The sequence below is a fragment of the Cyprinus carpio genome, chromosome A8 (assembly GCF_018340385.1).
Source record: "Cyprinus carpio isolate SPL01 chromosome A8, ASM1834038v1, whole genome shotgun sequence".
In the NCBI taxonomy this organism is placed as follows: Eukaryota; Metazoa; Chordata; class Actinopteri; order Cypriniformes; family Cyprinidae; genus Cyprinus; species Cyprinus carpio.
Window position 1 is genome coordinate 17,709,727 of NC_056579.1, and position 22,665 is coordinate 17,732,391.

At 38.2% G+C, this 22,665-nt stretch overlaps 1 protein-coding gene and 1 long non-coding RNA gene across 3 annotated transcripts; one reads left to right on the plus strand and one right to left on the minus strand.

The window, feature by feature from the left end:
• Positions 1-2,961: 2,961 nt before the first annotated feature.
• Positions 2,962-19,818, plus strand: LOC109099023 (hepatocyte nuclear factor 1-alpha-like). Of its 2 annotated transcripts, XM_042762572.1 has the most exons (12): positions 3,795-3,933; positions 6,529-6,661; positions 6,747-6,845; positions 15,787-15,986; positions 16,092-16,272; positions 16,354-16,556; positions 16,724-16,863; positions 18,061-18,202; positions 18,276-18,458; positions 18,680-18,795; positions 19,234-19,318; positions 19,420-19,818. In XM_042762572.1, exons 2-12 carry the CDS (start codon positions 6,654-6,656, stop codon positions 19,548-19,550), a joined length of 1,488 nt encoding a protein of 495 aa, XP_042618506.1. In that variant the 5' UTR covers positions 3,795-3,933; positions 6,529-6,653; the 3' UTR covers positions 19,551-19,818. The 2 variants fall into 2 exon arrangements, with proteins under 2 accessions (XP_042618505.1, XP_042618506.1); XM_042762571.1 differs by lacking the exons at positions 6,529-6,661; positions 6,747-6,845 and having other exon boundaries at positions 2,962-3,933.
• On the minus strand, positions 16,344-16,837 carry LOC122145939. The gene is made up of 2 exons (XR_006160671.1): positions 16,699-16,837; positions 16,344-16,604 (listed from the first exon to the last, which is right to left on the minus strand). It is a non-coding gene; the product is annotated as an uncharacterized LOC122145939 (long non-coding RNA).
• Positions 19,819-22,665: the final 2,847 nt, after the last annotated feature.

The window sequence follows — 22,665 nt, forward strand, 5'->3', positions numbered from 1 at the left end:
TATTTGTGCTAATATATATATATATATATATGTGTATATATGTATATATGATATATGTATATATATATATGTATATATGTATATGTATATATGTATATATGTATTGTATATATATATATATATATATATATATATATATATATATATATATATATATATATATATATATATATATATATATATATATATAACACTATATATAAACACTATTAAAACCAAACTATGCTGGTTGGTTGGAATTAGCAGGTTTAAGCTGGCCAAGCTGTTCTCTGAGCCTAGTAAAGCTAGTGTTCAGCTGGTTTTAGCTGGTTGGGCAGCTGGTCTCCTAGTCTGATCAGCTAAATGTTGTCAAAACCTGCAAACCAGGCTGGAAGATCCGCTAAAACCAGCCAACCAGCTTAGTCTGGTTTCAGCAGAAGTACTGTAATTAAAACTTTTAGCATGCAATATCACACATATATTTAAAAACTATATGAATAGTGTTGTGTTCCAAATATATTTATAGGCAGGGATGTTAAAAGATAATCTTGCTTGGCTAAGAGGAACCTCAACAGACTGCAACAGACTCAAAAATTCACTTGCAAACCTAGACTAGCACCAAACCAGCATAAACCTAAATCACGACCCTGGTATTTAGTTATATATATATATAGCAGGGTAAAACAAATTAACAAAATTTAAACATTAACAATACTTAACCTACAATAACAATGTGACACATACTCATATGTCTATATTTTTACAGTATGTAATGTTTTACAGTAGGTAGCCTGTATTTACTATGTGACAGCAGTGCCCATAATCATGTGTCTTTTTCTTACTTGTCAAGACTACAACATTGAGTTTCTGCTCGGCGAGGATGTGCTGTCAGCGCCGTTGGAGAAAGCAGAAGTTCATTTTCACTTTTCAAACCCCCAACACCTCACCATCCAACCTGTGCTGCCCTCGCTGGAGAAACGAGGCTTCCCTACTAGGTGAGACACAGGAACTTGATAGATGAAGTGAAAATGTTGTCAGCACAGTTCTCCAAGGAATTACTGAATTGAACTTTTCTGCAAATGAAGTCATCACTATTTTCTCTCTCTCTCTGCAGGTACAGTGTCTGGTTGAGAGATGGTGTCGTGGAGCTAAGAGTAGATCTGCTTACCCTCTTCCAGGCCCTGCAGCTGGTCATCGGAGGAGCCAGTAGAGGTCCAAGCCTGATGGAAATGCATCGGGTGAGGGGCTTGACCAGACCAGGGGTCGTTGTCCAAAAGCAAAGACCCCCATCCCTTCAAGACACAGTGCCTGTAGTGTGGGGGGAGGTGAATGAGGGCAGGCAGGGTGCAGCCCCCCTGCAGCCCACTTTAGAGCTGGGACTGGCATTACACTGCAGCTTATTGGACAATGTCACACAGCCCTGTCAAGATTATGGTGTACATTTAGAACATGCACCCTTCATCGCTCTGACATACAGATAGCAAGACACATGCAGCTGTATTGAACAGTGTTTCAGCAAATAGATTTGGAAACTGCTTCTGTGTCCAGCCAAACACCATCAATCCCTAGCGCTCCCCCTTCACAAGTTCTTTGTGGCCATAAAATCTCCATCCATTCAGTCCACTAACACCTGGTGTGAATGTTCCCTGAATGGTTCACTATTTTTTAAGAATTGCTAATGATTCTAATTGTTCTGTGACAATGGTGCTTCAGTAGAAGCTTACTGTAATTCAGAGTGGCCGATGTTATATGGAACACTATGCACTTCAGGATGTAAATTGAATTTATTAACTTATGGGTGTTATTTGTGAGAAAACGGTATCACTGTGTAAATGTAAATAGTGTATAATTACAGTTCTATATATTAAATTTTTTTAGCATTGTATATGCAATGGTTTGTTTCTCTGTTTCTGTGGCCAGTGTATTGTTTCTTCTCAGTTATTTGAGACATTTTGTCACAATTAGGTGTTTTAAATAAATTCATTATAAATATGAAAGGCCTCACATACTGAACATAAAGAATTTGGTCATTTTCAGGGTTGATTGAGAACTTTAGAGAAGAATTGTATGATCTGTTTCAGAGCGTAATTTTGATTAGTCTGTTGAGCATCTAATGCTAGTCAAGTACTCCAATATAAACATTCGGTCATGTGATGCACAAAATTGACCAAATCATGTTTACACATGTTAGGAATGTCAAAATGTTGTAGTCAGAATTTTGTAGTAAAAACTTTCCATTCATCAATGAATCCTAAAAATGCATCACAGTTTTCACAAAAAAGGGAAAAAAAGCAATTTTCAACATTGATAATGATAAGAGATGTATCTTTAGCAGGAAATCAGCATATTAGAAATATCTTTGCTTTAATTATATGAGTATATGACATGAATTGCTGTTTTCTCATGTTTGTTTAGATAAATTTTCCTCCGTTTCCAGTTGTACAGTACATGTGTACTGCACTTTTACAGATAATGCTAGTACAGGAAATAGCATAGTCTCAGAAACAGTGACCGTAACTTTGTAAGTTTACTGCAGTTGTAAAGTGATCATATGGTAATATTTTATGGAACTGTATACTCAAGTTTAAAAAACTACACCGTAGAGAGTTTTATGAAACCTTGTCTCATTTAAAAAATGTCTCACTTTGTGATTGGTTATGCATTTTTAACTTTCATTTTGAGATACGAACTCCCTTGAAAATGTCAAAAAAAAAAAAATTAACTACCTTTTCATCATGAGCAAAAGTCATTTCCACGACATATCATATCACAATTAATTCTGGTGGAAATTACATTTACGCATGGTAACATTTCTAAAAATAGCTGATTCCTTCACAAACTTTTTCACTTAATGTCGCAAAGCGGTTCAAAGCTCACATTTTGTTTATATTATGACATTTTCAGGTCTAGAAATCTTTAAAATCATTTTACACAATGTGATTTTCACAAATTAACTATAATAAAAATGACATTACATTTACATTTTAATAATTTCAAGTAACTTTTAGGCCCCCTTGTTGAGATCCACTGGCATATATTTCATTTTCAATAAATATAGAAATAGTTTATTTCACTTCATTAAGAATATCACAGTTTTAAAAATACAACATTTTTATGATAGATTTTTGTAGTTCAAAATTTAATGTCTGAGCCTGGAACATGAATAAAAGAAATGTTTCATATAAAAAGAGAAAAAGGATGTCAGTATGAGTGTTAAATGTGCTTGTAGTGTTAATTTTTACTGAACAGCTAGACTCTACACTTTGCCCTCAACACAGGCCGAGGCTAAAGTTCACCAAGAGAGAGTGAGAGGGAAAGAGCGACAGAGGAAGGAAGGAGGAGATGAAGGAAAAGCAAATAGCAAAAAAAAATCACATTTCGAAACAAAAGGACAACAGGTATCTAGACTTAGTACAGGAGCAGAATAACACTGGGAAACAAAGAGAAGAAAAGGATAAAGAAAATGAAATCAAGCTGTTCATGTGAAAGACAGACTACTGAACTCACAGAGGTGAATACTGAACGTGTGTGATATTGTTTTGCTGTCTGTGTATGTCTGTTTGCACGCAAAGAGTGTGTTGGTAATTGCTTCAGTGACATGGACAAAGCTTCTGTGAGCAAAATATAGACAAAAACAGCCACTTAAACGTGAGAGATGGAGGGAGGAGAGAAGAGGAGAGCTGGAGGAGAACGAAGCAGCCAGCTGTCGGCCTTACAGGAGCAGCTGGTGTGGTCTCTGCTGAGATCAGGACTGTCAAAAGAGCTGCTGATCCAGGCCATGGGAGAACTGGAGCGAGAACGGGCCTTGGCCGGTGCCGAGAGAATGGACCGGGCCGATGGCGAGAGCTCAGAGGAGGGAGACATGGACTATCCACCTCCTATATTCCGTGAGCTGGAGAGACTGCCACCGGAGGAGGCTGCGAGGCAGAGGGCTGAAGTTGACCAGCTGTTACAGTAAGCCTCCTGGTGTTTTCTGATCAATCAATCCAAACTTCATTCAAAATGCACATTCTGAACTATCTTATATGACTTCAGTGCCTCGAATGTTGTTCTTCTAAAGAAACATCATCCAAAACCTGCTTCTCAACTTCATATTTTACTCCACAAATTCTTGATTAAACCTTCTTTTCTCTGGCTCATCTCAGGTCTTCTCTCTTCTAGTCCTTTTCTTTGGCTTCCTCTCTTCTCTAGTGCTCTGCTTCCCAGCTGATGGGGTGAATATAAAGGAGGTTCCACCTTTTTTAGTTACTAATTACCCACCCTATTCATTATTCTCTGGCCATTTCAAACTTTTTAATAAATGAACTACATCGACTGTTTAAAATTAACAGAGTGACACAGTGTCCATCGCTCAGTGTGGGTTTGTGTACACATGACTGTGGGGATATTGTAAAGATAGTGCCGTAGTGAGTAGAGATGTGTTTTCTAAGTTTGTGGCTCTTTGAACACAGATATAAATGGACTTGCAATGCACTTTATGAATTTGTGAGTGATTTGTATAGGTGAAATGCATTGCTTTTAGATATGTTTGTGTGTTAGTAAAGCTTTGTGTGTTTGTGTTGTATTCATAAGGGTTATTTGCAATCTCTTTTACTGGACTTTCGCCCCTTGTCTCTTGCCTTAACTTACAGTGTAAACATTGCACCCTCTCCACCTCTGTATTTTCTATCAGGGATGTGACGAGATCTGGTGTGTCTCACGAGATCCGACTGATCTCGCGAGGACGTGACGATATCCTTGCAAAACAATTTGTTTACATTAGAGCTGCACAATTAATCATTTAAAGATTGCAATCTCGATTCAAACATCCACGCGATCTTATTCCTGAATGACACCGATTCAGCCAACGTTATGTCTATTACGACTGTTTCACATCGCAAGTGTCAGGGGAGCGTGAGAAGCATGTTTTGTCTCTGCCCATGTTAATGAATCATTTATGATGCTGCTGCTGATCCAGAAAGAGCAACACAAACAGTCTCTTCAATCACACATCATTATATCTGTGTTACACACATTTAATTAACACAAGTACTGGGATAAAAGTTTATAGTTTGGGTATAAACACTTATTCTCTACAAAGTGAAAGTATCTTAACACTTGTATGTATTGTAATACTTATCCTCTTTCACTAGCAGGTGGCGACAACTGCCCATTTAAAAAAAGTATTTGTCATGGAATCAATGATAAAATATGATAAAATTCTATGATAAAATACAGCAGATCCATCAGACATTTAAAACTCTTTCAAACCAGGAGAAACTGCCGTATCTGTTAGGAGAACACAAGAACTGCTGTGTGTTTGCTACTCAATATGTGTCTACCTGTCACCATAGAAGAGAAAACACTCAACCATGTTTCCAGCACATGTAGATTATATTATGCCACATTACTGCATTATATTACTTAGATGTATATTTTGCCTCTGTAAATATAATACTTTATCTTATTTTATTTCTAACTCAGTTAATACATATGTGCACTATTTGTAAGCAGCCAAGCTGCAACTGCTATTTCAATACAAAAACTATTACTATTATTCTTCTTCTTTCTGTTAATACATATGTGCACTATTTGTAAGCAGCCAAGCTGCAACTGCTTTGGCAATACAAAAGTACAGTTTTGTCATGCCAATAAAGCTCACCTAAATTGAAATTGAAAATTGAGTCATTTGTTCAGGAGATTCCAATTGACAATCTGAAAAAAATATGGACACAAAATCACAATGAAAGTGAAAAAAAAGTGAAAGTGACGTGACATTCAGCCAAGTATGGTGACCCATACTCAGAATTCGTGCTCTGCATTTAACCCATCCGAAGTGCACACATACAGAGCAGTGAACACACACACACCGTGAACACACACCCGGAGCAGTGGGCAGCCATTTATGCTGCGGCGCCCCGGGGAGCAGTTGGGGGTTCGATGCCTTGCTCAAGGGCACCTCAGTCATGGTATTGAAGGTGGAGAGAGAACTGTACATGCACTCCCCCCACCCAAATTCCTGGCGGCCCAAGACTCGAACTCACAACCCTTCGATTGGGAGTCCGACTCTCTAACCATTAGGCCACGACTCCATAAAGTATAAAGTAATATTTATAAATTGTTTTGTTAGAATATAGCACAGTAAGTATACCACACTAATATAACACAAAACGTATTTAACAAAGAGTTCCATAAAGTTTAAACATCCGTGACTGTGAGGGTGGTTTGTCCTGCACAGTAACATCCCCTGGATAAAGAAAATCGCAATAAGTGGTTCTACATTAGGTAAGACCTAATAATTTACTATATTACTGAGCACACTGTATCCCTATTGTGCACAGGGTCGCTGTGGTTGCCTGTTTATTTAAAACCTCTTTTGTGGGTCTGGGCAATACGTGTTAACTAGTTATTAGAAAATTTACATTAAAAAAAATAAATAAATAAAAAGTACTTGCATGTCAATACACTACAACCATACATTTTTAAAGTAAACTTCAGACAAACTAACTTGCATTGTTATTAGATTTTGTGGTGTGTATATTCTGAAAACATGTCTCGCATCCCATCTAGATTTGTGATTTACACCAAGTGGACTTTTGGAGACTTGGTGAACCTGCATGCCACAACATGGTTCGTGTGGCCAGAGCAAGGTAGGCCTACAGATATTACGAGGACTGAATTTGGAATAACAAGCAATGCAATGGTAAATATTGATATTGTATTGTTTGTGACAGAGATAGAAAATAAATGTTATTATTGTTATATTGACACTGCTATTTATTTGGCAGTCTATGGGACAGTCACAGGCCTCCCGGTTTTCTTCCAAAATATCTTAAATTGTGTTCTGAAGACGAACAAAGCTTTTACAGGTTTGAAACGACATGGGGGTAAGTGATTAATGACAAAATTTTCATTTTGGGGGGAAGTATTCCTTTAAGGGTCATAAAACAAAGTAAATGACATTTAAATCTAAAATCGGCACAAAAGTCATGCAGCGTTATCCAGCTTATTAGCTAGTTTTCTAGAATATGATACCACAATACTAACCCTAATGTTGTTGATGTAACATTAAACTATTTAAAATGCCTTTCTCCATTTTGGTGTGACAGCTGGCAGACTCGCAATGCGATGGACAGTATTTACAATAGGGCCTTTCGCACCGCGGGAACCTTTTCATAGTACCAGAACTAATTGTGGAACTACCCACTTTTGGCCGTTTTCGCACCGCCGGAACTGGGTGCGATTTTAGTACCGGACTGCCTTTTTTCGAGAACCAAATTAGCTCCTACTCTGGAGCAGGGTCTTACCAGCACAACTGGTACTACACATGGTGTAAGTACAGGTGCTGGTAATATAATTAGAACATCATCAAAAAGTTGATTTATTTCATTAATTCCATTCAAAAAGTGAAACTTGTATATTATATTCATTCATTACACACAAACTGATATATTTCAAATGTTTATTTCTTTAAATTTTGATGATAATAACTGACAACTAAGGAAATTCCCAAATTCAGTATCTCAGAAAATTAGAATATTACTTAAGACCAATACAAAGAAAGGATTTTTAGAAATCTTGGCCAACTGAAAAGTATGAACATGAAAAGTATGAGCATAAACTGCACTCAATACTTAGTTAAGGCTCCTTTTGCCTGAATTACTGCAGCAATGCGGCGTGGCATGGAGTCGATCAGTCTGTGGCACTGCTCAGGTGTTATGAGAGCCCAGGCTCTGATAGTGACCTTCAGCTCTTCTGCATTCTTGGGTCTGGCATATCCCATCTTCCTCTTCACAATACCCCATAGATTTTCTGTGGGGTTAAGGTCAGGCGAGTTTGCTGGCCAATTAAGAACAGGGATACCATGGTCCTTAAACCAGGTACTGGTAGCTTTGGCACTGTGTGCAGGTGCCAAGTCCTGTTGGAAAATAAAATCTGCATCTCCATAAAGTTGATCAGCAGCAGGAAGCATGAAGTGCTCTAAAACTTCCTGGTATACGGCTGTGTTGACCTTGGACCTTAGAAAACACAGTGGTCCAACACCAGAGTATGACATGGCACTGCAAACCATCACTGACTGTGGAAACTTTACACTGGACCTCAAGCAACATGGATTGTGTGCCTCTCCTCTCTTCCTCCAGACTCTGGGACCCTGATTTCCAAAGGAAATGCAAAATTTACTTTCATCAGAGAACATAACTTTGGACAACTCAGCAGCAGTCCAGTCCTTTTTGAAGCGAGATGCTTCTGACGCTGTCTGTTGTTCAAGAGTGGCTTGACACAAGGAATGCGACAGCTGAAACCCATGTCTTGCATACGTCTGTGCGTACTGGTTCTTGAAGCACTGACTCTAGCTGCAGTCCACTCTTTGTGAATCTCTTTTGAATGGGTTTTGTTTCACAATCCTCTCCAGGGTGCGGTTATCCCTATTGCTTGTACACTTTTCTCTACCACATCTTTTCCTTCCCTTCGCCTCTCTATTAATGTGCTTGGACACAGAGCTCTGTGAACAGCCAGCCTCTTTTGCAATGACCTTTTGTGTCTTGCCCTCCTTGTGCAAGGTGTCAATGGTCATCTTTTGGACAACTGTCAAGTTAGCAGTCTTCCCCATGATTGTGTAGCCTACTGAACTAGACTGAAAGACCATTTAAAGGCCTATGCAGGTGTTTTGAGTTAATTAGCTGATTAGAGTGTGGCACCAGGTGTCTTCAATATCGAACCTTTTCACAATATTAAAATTTTCTGAGATACTGAATTTGGGGATTTTCCTTAGTTGTCAGTTATAATCATCAAATTTAAAAGAAATAAACATTTGAAATATATCAGTCTGTGTGTAATGAATGAATATAATATACAAATTTCACTTTTTGAATGGAATTAGTGAAATAAATCAACTTTTTGATGATATTCTAATTATATGACCAGCATCTGTATACATTGATTGGCCAGATGCATTCGAAAACAGCCTCACCCAGCATGATTTAAAACGCTGTGTATACTGTAAACATTATGTCAACTTATTTCGCAAGTATGATGAACAGCGATAGATGGACGGATGCTGAAGTGCATGCACTTGTAGCAAATGTAGCACTGTCAGTTGTCAGTTGTCATTCTTAATCCTCCTTTCCGTTCTTTCAATCGCTTTATGTATATGTCGACATTCCATGTCCATTATTGTGAAACCCACGAGACACAACAAAAACACATTGTATCATTGTTCTTCTTTATTTCCGTTGTTGAATGCCGCACACAAATGGCGTCGCTGTCAACCGGCTTACGTCACTTCCTAGTACACACTGTCGGTGCGAATGCAACCCTTTAAATGGTACTGGGAAATAGTTCGCACAAAATCATCCCAGTACTTTAGTACTGTACATTTAGGTCTGGAACTAAAGTGGTGCGAAAGGCCCTAATAATCCAGGGAAGTTCTTGTAAACTGAAAAGTCATCTTAACCTCGGTCATTTTGAAAGCTCTTCGTTAAGAACAATGGCTTCCGGCACAGCACCGGATGTAAGTAAGGGTCCTGAGGAAAAAATGCGGAAGTGACCATGCATAAAGCCCATTGTGCTACAGGTCTTTATGAATTGAGACACTGACTATTTTTTAAAGACTTAAGCAATGATCAGTTTGTCAGAACCACTAGTAAATTATGTTATGTTTAGTTTTCTAATCTTTTGATAGAAAAAAGAAGATTAATTTCATAAATCACAAGTTGACTTCCAAATGCACCTACATTTTTTTGCATTTTGTGTTTTTCAGTTGAATAAAAGACTGTTTTTCACTATATATTTTTCTTTATTGAGGATTTCTTTAAAAAAGTCTTAAAATCTTGTCTCGTCTTGTTCTCGTGAACCCAGTCTTGTGTCTCGTATCATGGGATACAGTCTGATTTATTCTTCTGTGTTGGACCTACGACATAGCCTTTAATTGTCAGATACGCCATAACCTTCCACCCATACTTCTGCGTTGACGTGCAGTACATGTCCAAACCGCTAGTATGCAGTGTCCACGGGCATGTTGCTGGTGTAACCTGCAGTACCACAACAAAAGCCAAAGAAGAAGCGGCTTGTCTGAGAATCATAATAGCCGTGACAGCTATGAAAAGACACTTGTTCTTTGTTTTGTTTTATTTTATATAAGAAGGTGTAACATTAAAATATATTAAAGTGCACATAAACACACACAAAACCCAAGCACATATGGAAGGAGGGACTGTAGCGGACCAATCACAGTGCTTGCTGTCCGCGTTAGATTTTTGGAGAAGTAGTATAATATAGAAGTATAAATTGGGCTTAAGTGTCTCGTCACAACCCTATTATCTATCCTTCCTCTTCCCCCTCACCCTTCTCCCAAAGCATTTTTGTTTAAAATAGGTCTTCTCTCTTCTAGTCCTTTTCTTTGGCTTCCTCTCTTCTCTAGTGCTCTGCTTCCCAGCTGATGGGGTGAATATAAAGGAGGTTCCACCTTTTTTAGTTACTAATTACCCACCCTATTCATTATTCTCTGACCATTTTAAACTTTTAAATAAATGAACTACATCGACTGTTTAAAATTAACAGAGTGAGACAGTGTCCATCGCTCAGTGTGGGTTTGTGTACACATGACTGTGGGGATATTGTAAAGATAGTGCTGTTGTGAGGAGAGGTGTGTTTTCTAAGTGTCTGACTCTTTGAACAGATATAAATGGACTTGCAATGCTCTTTATTTAAACATCAAATGGTTTTTGTGAGTGATTTGTATAGGTGAAATGCATTGCTTTTAGGTATGTTTGTGTGTTAGTAAAGCTTTGTGTGTTTGTCTTGTATTCACGAGGGTTATTTGCAATCTCTTTTACTGGACTTTGGCCCCTTGTCTCTTGCCTTATCTTACAGTGTAAACATTGCACCCTCTCTACTTTTGTATTATCTGTCCTTCCTCTTCCCTCTCACCTTCTCCCAAAAGATTTTTGTTAAAAAATAGTCTTAATAATTTTTTTTTTTTTTTTTTGACTTGATCAAGAAGTGCTTTTTTTCTTCAATATGTTAAAGGGGTCATATGATGTTGCTAAAAAGAACATTATTTTGTGTATTTGGTGTAATGAAATATGTTTAAGGTGGTTTATGTGGTTTAAGGTTCAAAAAACATTATTTTCCACATAATGTACATTATTGTTTCTCCTCTATGCCCTGCCTTCTGACATGCATCGTTTTTTACAAAGCTCATCATTCTGAAAAGCGAGGTGTGCTCTGATTGGCCAGCTATCCAGTGCGTTGTGATTGGCCAAATGTTTCAAGCGTCTAACGGAAATGATACGCCCCTTACCATACTGTGACGCGTGTCCCGGTCAGAACACTGGCATGACAGGACAAAAACAATAAAACCCATTACAAACGAGGCAGTTGTTGCATCCAGTGGGGACATAATTACTGATTATAATGACTTATACTGTCTTTTTACGCGTTGCGTTGCATATCGCGCCACGTAAACATGAAACCATGTCTGCATTTGTGATCGGAGGAACGACAAACAACAAGCGTTAGTCTACACAGCTCAAAACTCGTCTTTGAATCATCAGTGGCAAATCCTTTACATACAGAGGGTACGGAAAGTATTCAGACCCCCTTAAATTTTTCACTCCTTGTTATATTGCAGCCATTTGCTAAAATCATTTAAGTTAATTTTTTTTCCTCATTAATGTACACACAGCACCCCATATTGACAGAAAAACACAGAATTGTTGACATTTTTGTACATTTATTAAAAAAGAAAAACTGAAATATCACATGGTCCTAAGTATTCAGACCCTTTGCTCTGTATTTAGTAGAAGCACCCTTTTGATCTAATACAGCCATGAGTCATTTTTGGAAAGATGCAACAAGTTTTTCACACCTTGATTTGGGGATCCTCTGCCATTCCTCCTTGCAGATCCTCTCCAGTTCTGTCAGGTTGGATGGTAAACGTTGGTGGACAGCCATTTTCAGGTCTCTCCAGTGATGCTCAATTGGGTTTAAGTCATTTCTCTCACTACCACAATCAAGAACAGTCACTAATTTATTTTGAATCCACAACCTCGACATTTTAGCTGTGTGCTTAGGGTCATTGTCTTGTTGGAAGGTGAACCTTTGGCCCAGTCTGAGGTCCTGAGCACTCTGGAGAAGGTTTTCATCCAGGATATCCCTGTACTTGGCCGCATTCATCTTTCCCTCAAATGCAACCAGTCGTCCTGTCCCTGCAGCTGAAAAACACCCCCACAGCATGATGCTGCCACCACCATGCTTCACGCTTGGGACTGTATTGGACAGGTGATGAGCAGTGCCTGGTTTTCTCCACACATACCGCTTAGAATTAAGGCCAAAAAGTTCTATCTTGGTCTCATCAGACCAGAGAATCTTATTTTGTTTTTAGCAAACTCCATGCAGGCTTTCATGTGTCTTTCACTGAGGAGAGGCTTCCGTCAGGCCACTCTGCCATAAAGCCCCAACTGGTGGAGGGCTGCAGTGATGGTTGACTTTCTACAACTTTCTCCCATCTCCCGACTGCATCTCTGGACCTCAGCCACAGTGATCTTTGGGTTCTTCTTTACCTCTCTCACCAAGGCGCTTCTCCCCCGATAGCTCAGTTTGGCCGGACGTCCAGCTCTAGGAAGGGTTCTGGTCATCCCAAACGTCTTCCATTTAAGGATTATTGAGGCCACTGTGCTCTTAGGAACCTTAAGTGCAGCAGAAATTTTTTTGTAACCTTGGCCAGATCTGTGCTTTGCCACAATTCTGTCTCTGAGCTCTTCAGGCAGTTCCTTTGACCTCATGATTCTCATTTGCTCTGACATGCACTGTGAGCTGTAAGGTCTTATATAGACAGGTGTGTGGCTTTCCTAATCAAGTCCAATCAGTATAATCAAACAGAGCTGGACTCAAATAAATTTCAAGAACCATCTCAAGGATGATCAGAAGAAATGGACAGCACCTGAGTTAAATATATGAGTGTCACAGCAAAAGGTCTGAATACTTAGGACCATGTGATATTTCAGTTTTTGTTTTTAATAAATGTTCAAAAATGTCAACAATTCTGTGTTTTTCCTTCAATATGGGGTGTTGTGTGTACATTAATGAGGAAAAAAATGAACTTAAATGATTTTAGCAAATGGCTGCAATATAACAAAGAGTGAAAAAATTTAAGGGGGTCTGAATACTTTCCGTACCCACTGTATGTAAACCTACTTACATACCCTGAGTCAGAAGCGCCAGACTGTCCTTGCAAAGAGTGAGGAACAGCCACGGGCTTGACTGAGGAATGCTTGAGTGAGGAACAGCCGGAGACTTGAGTGAGCTGCAGCCAGCAGCTATAACGAGAAACGGCTGGCGGATTCGACGAAGGAGCGGCCGGGGATTGCAACATTTGAATACAATAAAGCAATACAGAAAAAATATATAAAGTTAAAAGTTTTACACAGATTAAAGTGCAAAAGAACTATAAAGACCCATATGTATCATTTTACAATAAGACCTCATTAGTTAACCTTAGTTAATGCATTAACATTCACAATGAATGAGCAATAGCTACATTTGCTACAGAAGTTATTAATCTTTGTTAAAAAATACAAGTCTTAGTTCATGTTAGCTCATTAAATAACACAGTTGCAACTTTTGATTTTAACAATGTGTTATTAAATATTGGAATGTCTAAGATGAATGAATGTTCAGAAGAATTTTTCATTGGCAGTTTATGTTAACTAATGAAGCCCTAATGTAAAGTTTGAATGAACAATAACAAATCAAAACACTTTCAAACAATATCTAGGTCATGTTGCAGTCCAGATTAAAATGAAAAAAAAAAGTTTGAAAATAAATTATTAATAAATTATTAATTATTATAACCTATTAAGTCTAAATATTTAAGTATTTGGCTCTGTGATGAACACCATAGCGAATCCACAAATCTGAATGGCTATTTAAAATTATTTAAATATGTTTTAGAAAGTAGCAGCTAGTTTATTTAAGGGGTTTCCAGGGTAAAGGGCATCATTTTCTGGAGTTTAGCGCCATCTGCTGTCATAGAGTGAATGTGCTTTCATTCAGCACTTCTCTCACGTGTTCCCCCATGTGCTTCTCATGTGCTTGTTTACATCAGGGCACACACCTCTTTCAAGCAGCAAACAGCAGTGTTGCGCATTTTGACCAGTTGATGGGAAAGGTCTTCTTAAAATGCATTCCAAATTCTGAATAATTTTTAATATATAATTATTCACTGTATTTAGAAGTGCCCACAATAACAATATCATGCATATTCATTACCGCGATATCCATTACCGAATACCGGCACATGTCTAGTCCATGGTGAAAGCCGATCCAGCGATCCACAGCGCAAAGTTGATGTATTTCCTCAGCGACCAGCACAGATCAGCTCTAGGCTTGACAAAGCAGATATCATCCTCTTTTGGAAGGCCAAACAAAGTAATTTCACTTTCACAATGAAACACACAGCTTCTCCATGAAATGGCGCTGGCGGCAACACCAAGAATAAAAGGTACGCCTTCTTTCTTTGCGTGAACATTTGGGCGCCGTTTTGCAAATCTTTCCACATACTGACATAGAGATGTGGGGGCGTGTTTAAACGAGCCGTTTCAGGGGGGCATGGACAAGTCTTAACTTTGATAAAGAATATCTCTTTGGATTTGAGACTTTAGTCTTTGCAACTTTATAGATCTCCTCTATGCACCAAGAGTTTGTAACACTCCAAAGAGAAAGGACAAATTGAAATTGCATCATATGACCCCTTTAAAAATAAATTGTAAGATATAATGAATTAAAAAAAAAAAAAAATTGTATGTTGTAATTTCAGGAAACAGTGCCATTCGTATACTATGTGTTTACTGATATAATTAACATAATAATGGTCTGTCACACAACACATTTATCTTTAACATGGAATCTATGCTTTATCTCTTACTTAGAATATATATTTTTGTAATAAGTTATAATAATGTATTCATATATTTTTTTCTTTTCGATATCAGCCACTTTGCAGCCTATCTATCATAATTAAATTTTAAAGGGTTTGTGTATTAAAAACTGAATTCTAATTGAAATTAAAATGTCATGCTTATATTAAAGACATTTATCTGTTCCAGACATCATACTTAACTTAATTATCAGTATTAATTGTTTATTGAGCATTTTATTAGTAGGCCTACTATTTAAAATAACTGCTTTCTATTTCAATATATTTTTTAAAATGTAAATTATTTCTGTATTGCAAATCATTACCCCAGTCTCCATTCTAATATGCTGATTTGCTGCTCAAGAAAAATTTCCTATTATAACCAATGTTATATTTTTGTGGAATCCATTTTTTCCTAGATTTTTTAATTAATATAAAGTTCAGAAGAACAGCATTTATTTTAAATAGTCATCTTTGCAACATTATAAATTATCTTTACCATCATGTTTTAGCAATTTAATGCATCCTTGCTGAATACAATTATAAATTTTATTAAAATTAATTAATTATTAATTAATAATAATAATTAAAAAGAAAAAACTTACCACAAACTTTTGAATAGTGTATATAATATTAATTGAAAAAATATGAATATAATATGAAATAAATGTAGCATAATTTGCAAGGCCATAACCACATATTGAGGGTTTAAAAATCAGGGCAAAATATGACTCTTTATATAATTAATAAAAATAAATTCTAAAAATTCTCAGCCACAAATGGCACCATTTCCTGAGACATATCCAATAATACATATCATGTTCTTCATGCATTTCATAAGAACTTGTTAGGAAATATTCAGAAATGCCTATTATAATGTATTAATGTCTTAATGTGTTGGTATGTGTTAGAGAGGATCCATGGCATGTGGCTAAAATGATAAAGACCTACATGCAGCAGCACAACCTACCACAGAGAGAGGTGGTGGAGTCCACCGGCCTCAATCAATCCCATCTATCCCAACACCTCAACAAGGGCACACCCATGAAGAATCAAAAGCGTGCCGCTCTGTACAGCTGGTACGTCAAGAAACAGGCAGAGATCAGCCAACGTGAGTATGACCATTTCTTATTTCTCTTACATAAAATTCTGTTTTTATGCATCTTTAAGAATTAAACAATTAAAATAGACTATTCTTACACCCCGATCAATGCAGAGTTCACCAATGCCAGTCGAGGTTTCATGTCAGGAGAGGAATCTGTGGATGATGTGAGAAAAGGACGAAGAAATCGATTCAAATGGGGCCCAGCGTCCCAACAAATCCTGTTCCAGGCCTATGAACGACAGAAAAACCCCAGTAAGGAGGAAAGGGAGGGACTGGTGGAGGAGTGCAACAGGTAACGAGTGAACTGGTTACCATAACCCAAAATGTAGGTGCGAAGTGGGTAATAACTGTTGCATTTACATATGTGTTTTAGAGCGGAGTGTCTTCAGAGGGGAGTTTCTCCATCTCAGCTGGCTGGCCTGGGCTCTAATTTGGTCACAGAAGTTCGTGTATATAATTGGTTCGCGAATCGGCGTAAAGAGGAGGCATTTCGCCACAAACTGGCACTGGACGTGCCCTACAGCAGCCAGTCAGCTCCTTTGACAGGCCAGACGCTACCATCCAGTACTTCACCAGGTACGACGTCAATCAGGCCCATACCTGTCCCATCTGTTGACTGATATTCTGTTGCATATAAAATAACATTTTTAATGACCAGTGGGTTGATTTTTAATTTGTTTCCCTAGATTTCTCCCTAAATCTGACCCGTTTTACCCACCTTTCTCTTTGTTGATATCCTAAAGTTCTGAAGTACAGTCAGCCAGTTGTGTGTGAGAGTCTGGGCACAGTGAGAAGCTCCAGTGGTGAAGACAGAGGTCGTCTAGCCAGTCCAGTCCACCTAGAACCCAGTCATACACTCCTGGATACACACCATCACAAACCAGTGAGATTCATATACACTATTTTACACATACCACCATAAAGCAGTGAGATTAAGGGAACAGTTAGTGACTTAAGTTATCACTGCCTGCTGAAAGAAAAAAAAAGAAACAGCTGGTCTTAGCTGGTTTAAGCTGGAAGTAGCTGGTTTTAGCTGGTCTCCCAGACTGGCTAAGCTGGTTTTAGCTGGTCTCCCAGCTTGACAAGCTGAAGAAGTGGCCAAAACCCCTCTAAAACCAGCCTGGTCATAGCTAACACCAGCTAAAACCAGCTTAGCGAGATCGTCTGGTTTTAGCCTTTTTTTTCTTTTTTTTTTCATCTTACAATAATGGCAAGCAGGTCGGAAATTAAGTATGAACAAGAAGTTCATACAAGAAGTTAATATTAAGTGACTTACATTGTACCCAGATAGCACACGTACGTCTGCAAGATGTCTGTTAAAGATCACTTCATCTGGAAAGCATCTGATGTGTACAAACTTCGGATAGATGTCTTTAATATACATTCTAAATCAAAAACATCTTAAAGACATCTTCTAAATGTCTATTTGACATCTGGTAGGAAACATCCTAGATGTATTGCAGATGAGCAATCACTCTAAAAATATGTCTTGTGGATGTAAATGCAGACGTCAAATAGACGTCTCTGTGACGTACATCTGCTATCAGGGTAAATACTGTATTGTCTGTCTGTATTTAACCAATGAAAATATATAGCGGATCATCGGGCGTCCCCGAGCAACACACAACGTTGTTTTGAATGACTCGCTTGAGTGAATGATTCAATAACCCATTCATGAAAGCAGCCACTTGCTTCGTTCCAAAATGTACAAATTGTACAAATCGAATGATTCAATGACTCACTCGATAAGACACTGACTTAACTCCACCTAGTGGCAGTTTTTTCACATTTAAAAACACCATTTCATTTTTTCCCCTCATTTTTATTTTTTAAACATTTATGACTCTCTTTGTTCTGCGAAACACAAAAGAGGATATTTCACTGTTTTTGTCCATACAGTGTAAGTAAGTGTGGTCCAAAACAATACTTGACTCCACCGAATTTCATTGTATGGACAAAAACACAGACTTTTAAATCTTCATTAAATGATGACATCATTTTTATGTTTTCCCCTTTGCTATCCATTTAAGGCAAATGGAAGCTGAAACCTGACAGGCAAAGTTTCCATTTTCTCTCTTAGGCTTCTGGCGGTGGCTCCTTACCTCCTGTCAGTACTCTCACTTCCCTGCATGGAGTGTCAGGATCCTCTGCTGCCCCTCCAGGACTGATCATGGCCTCCCTGCCAAGTGTAATGAGTCTGGGGGACTCCTCACTTTTCATAGGTACAATGATCTGCATTAACAGTTTAACATCAACACAGTGTTAATTAATGCTAACAGATGTCTTTTACTGTAGGCTTGACGTCCTCTCAACCACAGACAGTCATCAACAATGTAGGGGGAGGTTTTACTACCCTTCAGCCAATCTCGTTTCAACAGCAGCTTCACACCTCACCTCAGCAGCCAATAGTGCAGCAGCTTCAGAGTCACATTGGTCCAAGCTCCTTCATGGCAACAATGACACAGCTACCATGCCACAGTAAGTTCTTTATTAGAGGTCTAAGTAATTAATTAGTGGTGCATCAAGATAAGCATCACTATTATTGGGTGAACATTTCTGACTTGAAAACTTCTAGCAATGCTCTAGGAACCATACAGAACAGTGATTTTTAAATTTATGGACAGACCTAGTTTTTTTCTTCATTTCAGAAATATAGTGTGGACTTAACCAAAATTCTGCTGTAATAATGTGTGTTTCAGTGTACAGCAAAGCAGACCTGAACTCTTACCCCTCCTCCAGTCTCCTGTCCCAGGCTATGGTCATCGCAGACAGCAACAGCATTGGGACACTGACTAACCTTACAGCTGTTCGACAGGCATGAACCAAATGCAAACTCAGCACACTGACATGATTACATGCACATAATTTTAAGATCAAGTGCTATATAATGGGCTTTATATAGAAGAAAGATTTACATGTTCCACAGGCTTTGGCATATTCATATGAATATGACATTCAGCTTATCCTGAATAAACTAAGAAATGAATTTACCTTTAACAACCTTTGCCATGTGCACATGTAAATAAATAATCTGCTACAAAATATATTCCACACAAAGTGAAAAAAATGCTCAATAGACAAAAAGGAATATATCTATCTTTAATCTGTTTATCTATCTTTAATCTATTCATTACAGCAATTCAAAGCAAAACAGTATTTGAGGAATTTAAGACAACTCTTCAATCTTCAGGTAAAACAGCATGCGAATCTACAGCAACTCTTTTAAATGCTCTATCATTTTCCTCTTCGTCAGATTCTCACCTCAGATCCTGAGGATCATGCTGAAACTCCCATTGAAGAGGAGTCTTTACATCTGCAGCCCACTTCACCAGAGCCAGGTACAGACCCTCTCAGACTTCGTGCTTAATCCAGCTGTATTCAGATGATACTGGTATAAAACAATTTACCATCTCTGATTCTCTTTTAATAACATTTCCAGTGTCTTCAGGCAATTTGGACATCTACCCTCAGACCCAGACGAGTGAAACCCATCCTTCTCACCTGCTCTCCTCTCCACCCGGAGATATAGACCCTTATATCCCTACACAGATGATCTCTACAGCACAATAGCCACAGCTACTGATGGAAATACCAATGAAAGCTGGTGCATATAAGAAAACTAAAAAAAAAAAGCCAAACTGCCACATTACTACCTGCTGCCTACCCACACTGAGGAGGAAAAAGAAAAACTTTAAAATCCATAACATTAAAACCTTTAAATTATACTCCATAAAAGAACTGAGTACAATTCAAAATAGAATCTCATGTGAACATTAGCATGTACATAATTAAAATTTTAGGTTTCAAATTGTGTGACTGCAATAAATTACTGCAAAAATATAAATGTCATCTCTAGATTTCTTTGTCTTGTGGCAGTATGAAAAAACATAGGAGGATTTTTAATGTGTTATGGCTGAGCGGAGGAGGGAATCAGTTATCTGGAACTGAGGAAATGTGTATTTAAAGTGGAGCTGCAGGAGAGCGCAGCAGTATTAGCAGTGAGATGTAGGTCACCTGTCGCTACATTGTGTAGGGTCTGTATATTCTGGCAAACTGTTTACCAATCACGTTTCACAATCGGCAAAGCAAACTGTGGTACACGCCACTACCAACACGCGATGGGTTCCTCCGTGTTGTCCCAGCACTATACCATAGAAAGTATGAGTTTTAGAAGTAGAAGGTGGGGCAACAGTTAAAACATTTCAAAGTTAAAGTTCATGCAAACAAATATTAATAGACAAGTTTAAGTCAAATACTTATGGTTTAGGCCTATAACAAAACCCAGTGTTAAAGTAGAGCGCATTTGGAACATAAGAACACTGTAGGCTATCATTGCGGAGCTGAAGAACACAATTTTTTTAGGGATCACATGCATAGTTATGTACAATAACAATATGACACGATATAGGAAAAATCAGAGATGGTTTAAATGTCCTTTGAAATAACGCTAACCACTTGTTTTGGTATGGTGGAAATTTTAAGTAGATCATTGATTATTAAATACATTTACATTTTGTCATTTAGCAGAAGCTTTTATCCAAAGCGACGTGCAAATGAGGACAATAGAAGCGATCAAAACCACCAAAAGAGCAATAAAATGCAAATGCTATGACAAGCTTCAGTTAGCCCAATGCAGTACACGTATAGATTTTTTATTTTATATATACAGTGGTGTGAAAAAGTGTTGGCCCCCTTCTTGATTTCTTATTTTATTTCATGTTTGTCACATTTTAATGTTTCAGATCATCAAAAAAAATTAAATATTAGTCAAAGATAACACAAGTAAACACAACATGCAGTTTTCAAATGAAGGATTTTATTATTAAGGTAATACAAAATACAAAACTACATGGCCCTGTGTGAAGAAGTGTTTGCCCCCCGTTAAAACTGTTGTTTATCACACCTGATTTCAATTTCTCTAGCCACACCCAGGCCTGATTACTGCCACACCTGTTCACAATCAAGAAATCTCTTAAATAGGACCTGTCTGACAAAGTGAAGTAGACCAAAATATCCTCAAAAGCTAGACATCATGCCAAAATCTAAAGAAATTCAGAAACAAATGAGAAAGAAAGTAATTGAGATCTATCAATCTGGAAAAGGTTATAAAGCCATTTCTAAAGCTTTGGGACTCCAGCGAACCACAGTGAGAGCCATTATTCACAAATGGCAAAAACATGGAACAGTAGAGAACCTTCCCAGGAGCGGCCGACCTACCAAAATTACCCCAAGAGCACAGCGACGACTCCTCCAAGAGATCACAAAAGACCCCACAATAACATCCAAAAAACTGCAGCCCTCACTTGCCTCAGTTAAGGTCAGTGTTAATGACTCCTCCATAAGAAAGAGACTGGGCAAAAATGGTCTGCATGGCAGTTCCAAGACAAAAACCGCTGCTGAACAAAAAGAATCTAAAAGCTTGTCTCAGTTTTGCCAGAAAACATCTTGATGATCCCCAAGACTTTTGGGAAAATACTCAAAAGTTGAACATTTTGGAAGGTGTGTGTCCCATTACATCTGGCGTAAAAGTAACACCGCATTTCAGAAAAAGATCATCATACCAACAGTAAAATATGGTGGTGGTAGTGTGATGGTCTGGGGCTGTTTTGCTGCTTTAGGACCTGGAAGATTTGCTTTGATAAATGGAACCATGGATTCTGCTGTTTACCAAAAAATCCTGAAGGAGAATGTCCGGCCATCTGTTCGTGACCTCAAGCTGAAGCGAACTTGGGTTCTGCAGCAGGACAATTATCCAAAACACACCAGCAAGTCCACCTCTGAATGGCTGAAGAAAAACAAAATAAAGACCTTGGAGTGGCCTAGTCAAAGTCCTGACCTGAATCCCATTGAGATGCTGTGGCATGACCTTAAAAAGGCGGTTCATGCTCGAAAACCCTCCAATGTGCCTGAATTACAACAATTCTGCTTAAATGAGTGGACCAAAATCCCTCCACAGCACTGTAACAGACACTCACTGCAAGTTATCGCAAACACTTGATTGCAGTTGTTGCTGCTAAGGGTGGCCCAACCAGTTATTAGGTTTAGGGGGCAAACACTTCTTCACACAGGGCCATGTAGTTTTGTATTTTGTATTACCTTAATAATAAAATCCTTCATTTGAAAACTGCATGTTGTGTTTACTTGTGTTATCTTTGACTAATATTTAAATTTGTTTGATGATCTGAAACATTAAAGTGTGACGAACATGCAAAAAAAATTAGAAATCAGGAAGGGGGCCAGCAATTTTTCACACCACTGTATATATATATATACACACACACACACACACAGTGTTACTGTACTGACAATTACTGTATTAGTTAAATATATTACACACTTTCATTATATTGAATTTATAGAATAGAACACTTTTATTGCACAGCTGTACTTTGAAATTTGATCATCTTGATTAGCGGCAGCTGCGGCTCATTACATCAGCCTATGTCTTTCGTCTCTTGTTTGTCAGATCGTTGTTTGAGGTCCTCGTGATTCATGTCTGTGTCCCATCTGCTCAGCATTCCTCTTTGTGTCTTGTTCCTGTTCGGGTCGCTGTGGATTACACCATCATCCACATCATCACCATTTCAATCCCTCACTCATCACTGGCACCTGCGCACTCAATCACCTGCTCACCGATCTGTGCTACCATCGAGGTCCCCCCTCGCGCCCCCACCACCAACCCACC

Coding starts and splice junctions, on each gene's coding strand:
- LOC109099023 (XM_042762571.1), top strand. CDS start 3,635: ATGGAGGGAGGAGAGAAGAGGAGAGCTGGAGGAGAACGAAGCAGCCAG. Junction 3,934..15,786: donor GAAGTTGACCAGCTGTTACA/GTAAGCCTCCTG, acceptor GGTATGTGTTAG/AGAGGATCCATGGCATGTGG. Junction 15,987..16,091: donor ACAGGCAGAGATCAGCCAAC/GTGAGTATGACC, acceptor CGATCAATGCAG/AGTTCACCAATGCCAGTCGA.